Below are 7500 nucleotides of genomic sequence, written 5' to 3' on the forward strand. Positions count from 1 at the left end.
AACCAAGAAAAAAAAAAATACACACCAACCAACCAAAACAAACTTCTCCTTCTCTTTGCAACATTTCTCCAACCTAATCTAAGCAACTTTTATTTTCCTTTGTGACTTGACTTTTTCTTTTTCTAACACGAAATGCACTTTAATGATGCCCGACCGCCCCCCCCCCCTCATTCCTCTCTCCGCACGTCGCCACAAAGGCCCTCCCTTTCGGTCCCTCATAGATATACGATTGTTTGACTAAATTGCCTCGTTTTTCTTTACGCAGGGAATTCCCCGTAGCAGACTGGTAGGTTAAATCCTTGCCTGAGTGTGCCGGTGTGTTTGCTTTCTCACTTTCCCCTTTTCAGTATATGTATGTATGTGTGTGTGTGTATATATATGTATATGAATATATGTGTATGTATGTATGTATGTATGCATGTACATTCATATACACACACATATATATTGTGTATGTATTTATATACACACCCACACACACATAAGTTTATATATATATATATATATATATATATATATATATATATATATGTACATATATATATATGTATATATATATATATATGTATATGTATATGTATATGTACATATATTCATATATACATATATATATATATATATATATATATATGTATATATATATATATATATATATATATATATATATATATATATATATATATATATATATATATGTATGTATGTATGTATGTATGTATGCATATAATCCTTTACTCTTTTAATCCTTGCTTTCCATTGGTATTAGCCGTTTAGAAAGGTATCTGCAAAATATACATTAGTTTCCGTTACTTTTAGAATTACAATCACAGCCGTTTAATCATATATATATACACAGTTTACTGTATTCTGTACGTAACCACACATTGCTTCAAGTATCAATACGCTGCATTATACAGACAATCGATTTAAACCTTTATGTGAAATGCAGTCGCCGAAGATCATAAATTCTATTAGTTTTAGATAATCTTTATGCATCTATATCGTAGCATAGAGACAGGAAAAGGTAATTTTGTGACGCTGTCAGGAGTTGCATAGCAAATTCAGCCTTTCATGTGTAGACCTAGGCAAAAATTAGGCTTCATTTTAGAGTGCTTTCAGTGTGATTTTGGCCACTTTGCCATTACTGAAAGATCTCCATGATTTAAACATGTGAAGATGACGAACGTAGATTTAAAATCTGAATTTACCCCATCCATGAAGTACAGTTGTTGCGACTAAGCGTCATCTCAGGGGTATGTGAGTGGCGAGTGGAAATCCCTAAAATTGCATATAATCGTATCCACATCGGCTGCCTAAACTGCACAGATCCTGCAACGTTTGGATTAATATCAACTCTAACAACCTTCATAACTTCCAGTGATGGTGACCGCCCTTCCCTTGGTCATGTTGAGGCCTAAGTCTTCCCCATGTGTGATTACTCTCAAGCCTCTCATGATGACGAAGCCAACATTCATCCCCCATGAGATGTACCGATATCCGAACTCCTGTGATCATGATTTTGACTCCCTAAAGCTGATGACTGATACTGTCCTCATGCATAGTGATGGTGTTAAATGGCTACACTTGGTTTTCCAGTTCGGCATCTGCGAGAACCACGGCGAAGTGCTGGAGTTCTGGTGCCGCGACTGCCAGGCGCCGTTGTGCGGGTCGTGTCCCGTCAAGAAGGACCACGACGTGGTGAGGACGAGGCTCCTTCTGCAGGAGAAGAAGATGGAGATCCAAGAACAAGGGAACCTCATCCTTCAGTCGGTAGTCGACGAAAAGAAGAAGATTATCCAGAAGGTGAAGAAGTGCTCCCTCCAGCTCCTGAGGACGTGCGAGGAGAGCTCCCTCACCACGAACTCCGCTGAGGACGTCAAGGTCATGATGGGCGACACCAAGAAGACCGCCGACGTCAGTTCCGTCTTGGGATACCTCGCTCGCATGAAGACCATCCTCGGCAGTTTTAAGAGCGCCCCCGAGGACACGGATGCTGAGGGTAAGGCCAGCGCCAACCGCCATCGAAGGACCAGGAACAGCCAGAAGCAGCAGGGCCAAGACAGCACCAACAGCAGTCCCAACAACACTCTCAGAAGGAGAACCAACGCGGCCGGAGACAGCACCACCGGCACCCCGAGGACGCGCACGAGGAGCAGCCTTCGACAGGAGACAAAGAGCACCGACAAAATCACTTATACAACTACGAACGACCACACCACAAACAACAACAATAACAACAAGGGACTGGAGACGGCGCTACTGGAGCCCTCGCTGTGGCCGCTGAAGTGCTGTGCATACGCTGAGGATGGCCGGAAGGGGGAACTCAAGTGGGAGGACAAGCGGCTGCACTTGTATGCTCTCGGGAATCACATGGAGGATGCACACTTCATGATTAAGGCAGGGGTCGCATTCTTAATTATTCGTTTGTGTCTATATACACCTCTCTCTCTTCTACCTCTACCTTTCTATCTCTATCTTTATCTCTACCTCTACATCTCTTTCTACCTCTACCTCTATCTCTCCCGTAATATTAAGCCTTTCGGCTCATCTGTCACTTTCCCCCCAACAGCTGTCAGTGCTGCAGGCCCTGATTTCGCAGGACAACCCCGAGGTGTTCATGGAGCTGACAGCGGGAGAGCAGCGCCTCGGCCGGATCTACATTCGCCTTTGGGGACACCTCCGCCGCGCCCAAAACTTCCTGGCGATGTGCACCGGCACCCACGGGCCGTCGTACAGGGGAGCCAAGTTCCAGGAGGTGTTCGCGAGGGGCATCCCTGGAGAGTGCCTCCACGCGGGGCTCTACCCGACGCCCGACGGAGGAACCAGCGCGAAAGGCGTCGTCGAGAACCTGGAATGGGACGGGAAGTTCAAGAAGCCCCAAAAGCTGGGCCTCGTGGTGGGCGCCGGGAGCGGAAGGCCCGACAGAGACGCCTGCTTCGACATCTGCACCATCGAGAACCCGCAGAGGAACTTCGCCTGCCCCTTCGGCGAGGTGGTGGGCGGCTGGGACGTCGTGATGAAGACGGTCAAGCACAAGCCGGTCCGCGCGGTCACGATGCAGGAAGTCGGCGTCGTCATTCCAGATCTCTCGCGCTCCAGCTAGATATTAGCATTAGCTTTTTCCTATGGTTTGTTTAACGACTGCAGTCCTCACTAGGAAAACATACTTTGTAATCATTATGGACCTGATATTAGCATTTTGATATAAATACCTCTCCATAACAGTGTTTTGATTATACCACTTTTATAAAGCCTATGCTTATCATTAAACCTTGTAGAGTTAATGCATGAATTACAACTAGTGATATTAAAAAGGTAGTACAGTGTCGTCTCAACATAGGCTTTAGTGTACCAAAAACTTGTGTTCCCAATATGCTACTTAGTCGATGTGCCAGGACATGACTTTTGTATAACTTGCATGCCCTTGTTAAATTACGATATTAGACCTATTACTTTAATCTAATTCTTATATGAATACAATTAATCAATGCTAAGAATTGATCAGCCTCTAATGCACTACTATGGTTTGGGAGTAAGACTGTTCTTTGAGTTACATCAGTAAAAGAACACTGCAGAGAGTGGTGTTTGTTTAACCAAAATAAGGAAATAAAACACCATATAAAGTCGGGAGACAATGCAATTTTGTTGTATGGTTTACGCCTCATCAAAGCGTAATATTGGCATTTATATATATATATATATATATATATATATATATATATATATATATATATATATATATATATATATCATATATATATATATATATATATATATATATATATATATATATGATATATATATATAATATATATATATCATATATATATATGTATATATATATATATATATATATATATATATATATATATATATATATATATATATATATATAATATGCACGTACATGTGTGTATATATATCTATATTCATATCTATATCTATCTATCTGACCTGTCCTTGTCGTATATAAGACATTCAGTTGGGGAGAAGGAAACAGTTCCGGTACAAGTACATGTTTGCCAATGAGCTTAGGACTCGGATGTAACTTTGACAAGCTGTACACGATCGGAATGACGGAAGGGAAACATTGCCTCCTTGTTTTTGTAAATATTGTTGGAAGAATATTGCCAAAACAAGGGGCTGCAGGGAGGATCACAAAGAATCGATCCGACTTGGCCAGACCAAAAGGAGTATGCGAAAGGTTTGCAGGGGTGGAAGCAGTAGAAGGACGTGGGCGGGAGCAAGATAGGGTGGTGTGGCGGTAGTACTGTGGGGAGGAGGAGGGGAGGAGGAGAATAAAGATGAGTAGTAATAAAGGGAGAAGAGGTACACAATGGAAAAGACTGCAGTAGGAAATGGAGTGGGGGATCTTAGGAGAGAGGGAGGGGTGCATTCTGAAGGTTGAGTACTGATCTGGATGGATGATTCGGAATGGATGGAATTGTCTTCAAACATCAAGAAGGAGGATTTAGTATCAGTGGTCGAAGCCGCGGCCAAAGAAGAGGCATAGGTCGGGACACGAAATTAATCAAATTTAGATAGCCCAGCTGATGAAGGAGCAAGACTTAATGCCCTTAATAATGGTAAAAACTCTTAATTATTGGCCATAGTGAGCCTGGAATAAGTGGAAAAAAGAAATAATGGAATACCGTGCTCATGGATCCCAACAGCCATTCGGAAATGACAAAGCCAGCCTTTCAATCTTTTCAACATGGTTTAGGAAGTTCTATCTATAAGTTGATAGAAGGGATGAAAAATAATGATGAAAAAGAAGGAAAAGGAAAGGGGGAGAAGGTACGACCATGCAAACTTAGGTGAGGCGAGGGTTGAGGACCAAGGCATGGTTGATCCTCAGTCTCCCTCTCTCAAATACCCCCACGACAACGAGCACAGAACTGGGGGAGGGAGGGTGTATTTTCAAAAACATCCTGGTGTTTTCCAGTTCCAATTACGTAATGGAAAAAATAACATGCATTGCACAAGTTTTCAAACGGTAATACAGAGGAGTTTTGGCATTATCATTAGCCGGTTTGACTAACTTCATTTTATCGTCTTTAATGCTGATTGGCTGTTGAATGCACTGCCAAACATAGAGCGAATAAGAAGGAAAAAAAGAACTGCTCAATTATTGTCCAGAGACCCATTTCTCATGCTCTCTCTTTCTCTCCCCACCCCCCATTTCTCTCACTTTTCTTCTACCCACCTCTCTCTCTCTCATTTACACTTATTTTGTCTGCCCATAATGCTGCTTCGTATGGAAATAAAGGCAGGACATTTCCTTTTAACTATATGCAAAGGAGCACAAGAGAATAATGTACAGATATTGATAAGCATATTCTAGAATTGCCAGGGTGGAGTTTTCCTAAAATCATTTGCATACTGAGATTACAGTGATAACACGTATTTTAATCGGTTTTATGTGAGCATGTTTATTCAACTTCATTCACTTTACATGATGGCGTTTTCGTAAAATTATTTGCATACTCTGATTACAGTAATAACACGTTTTTTAATCGGCTTTATATGAACATGTTTATTCAACTTCATTCACTTTACATGATTTCTCTTCAAATTCATAAAATTCATTGAGATCAAAGCCATATTACATGAATAGTATTTACATACACACTATTGATATTATACAAAAGCAAATAAATTAATCGAGGCTGTTTGAGAGGAAAAGTTCTCAAATATTTCCAGTGGTTATCAAATACGAAAATAATGTTTATGGGTTGTTCCTTGCATCACCAGATACAGAATTATCTCGAAATATATTTAACGAGTTAATAAATTTTCATAGAGGATATACAACCAGGCGGTACTGTATAGGTCTGTCTTCTTGTTCTCGCTTTCCAACTCGATGTCCGTTTTCTGTCATCCGTTTTCTTTCTTCTCGTCCTCCATTTTCTGTTGGCTTGACAGACAGCACTCTGAAAGGACAAAGAGGTTTTCGGGTAGAGATCTCTGTACTAAGAAATACTTTGTCCCTCCCAGGAATAAATGAAATGGGAAATGGGGATTGCCCTACCTATGGCCTATATTACTTAAACATGAAATTACTAAACCCGTGAACGTGAACAAATATATACCCATAACCTGTGGCTATTAAACTACCACCCAGTAAAAAAAAGTTGAAAACCTATTGGCTCACAACAGAGGGCTTCCAACTCGCGAACACTATAGAAGCATGCGGTTGCCTTTGGCCCACTGAGCCATAAGCACACCTATTCCTACTTCCTATTACTACTACACAACGGAAGACTGCTGTCTGGCGTTACAACTACCCTATTAACGCTGGTTCTGGCTTTTCAAAAGATCAGAAATTCGTTTGAATTACTTTTTTTTTCATTTTACATTTACATTTTAGCTCTTGTTTAGAGCATAGTGCTATTATATTCCTGTTTTGTATAGTTTTATCATTTGTAGTCGTATATAGCGATTTAATATGTTTTTATGTGTTGAACTTCTTACTTATTTTATCTCTCTCTCTCTCTCTATCTCTCTATATATGTTTATATGTCTCTATCCTATCTATCTCTGTCCCTATCCCTCACTTACTTTCTGTTTCCTCTTCTCTTTATTTCTCTCCATCTCTCTCCCCCTCTGTCTCTCTCTTTCTCCCTTTCTTTCACTCTCTATCTATATATCAATTTATCTATCTATATATATATATACACACAACTGTGTAACAACTTCTCTCTGTTTATCTATTTCTGCCTCTCTCTCTCTTTGTGCATCTTTATTTGTCTGCTTGTCAATTCGTTTCGCCTTCCCCTATCTATCATTATCTATTGTGCGCTCTCCTACTTTTAAAAGATATTTCATGGATGAGTTGATGACACAGAGTTGATGCCATCGACTATAATCACCCTAATAGACGATAATAAACTTAATTCTTCCTTTCCTCTCTCTTCTATCTGTTCTTCCCTTTCTTATTCCCTCCTCTATCTACTTTTCTCCCTCTTACCTTCTCTCTTTTCTCTTTCCTCCCATTTCTTCTCTCTTTCTCAATTCCTGTCTCTTTTCTCTCTCCTCTTCGCTATATTCTATCCCTTTCTCATTTTATCATTCTTCCCATTATCAACTCTCCCTCACTCACTCCTTTCTATGCCATGCTTTCCACTCAAGATTTCTTCAATTCTCTCTCTCTCTCTTTCTGCTCCCTTTCTCCATTTCCTTGCTACTCTCCCTTCCCCTTTTATCATTGTCCTCGTCACTTCATCTCTCTCTTTCTCTGCTAATATGTGTATGAGAGGGATTTTTGGGCGACATCTGTTGGCTTGAAAAAGAAATAGGTTAAGAGTAGTGTCACGTCACAATAAAGCAACAGTAATTCCGAAAATATACAATCTACTTCATCTGAAAAGTGGGATCTTTCACTAAATTCTTAATTTTTAATATTTATCTGTTAACTACGAGTATTAACTTAGATTTAAAATTTTGGCACTTTATGACTGGACGTTCAGATATACCCGAATATATATATATCACATTTGA

The 7500-nt window shown here is 40.2% G+C and overlaps 1 protein-coding gene across 3 annotated transcripts in view; it reads left to right on the plus strand.

The window, feature by feature from the left end:
- The window catches only part of LOC113827385 (uncharacterized), a 19916-nt gene extending 16694 nt beyond the window's left edge, over nucleotides 1-3222 (plus strand). For all 3 annotated transcript variants that reach the window (XM_070127302.1, XM_070127300.1, XM_070127301.1), the window contains exons 3-5: nucleotides 266-286; nucleotides 1597-2397; nucleotides 2570-3222. In XM_070127302.1, coding sequence (XP_069983403.1) covers nucleotides 266-286; nucleotides 1597-2397; nucleotides 2570-3103 — 1356 coding nt within the window. In that variant the 3' untranslated portion in view covers nucleotides 3104-3222. The remainder of the gene's footprint in view (nucleotides 1-265; nucleotides 287-1596; nucleotides 2398-2569) is intronic.
- The last annotated feature ends 4278 nt before the right edge of the window (nucleotides 3223-7500 follow it).

Source organism: Penaeus vannamei, chromosome 11 (assembly GCF_042767895.1).
Source record: "Penaeus vannamei isolate JL-2024 chromosome 11, ASM4276789v1, whole genome shotgun sequence".
NCBI lineage: Eukaryota > Metazoa > Arthropoda > Malacostraca > Decapoda > Penaeidae > Penaeus > Penaeus vannamei.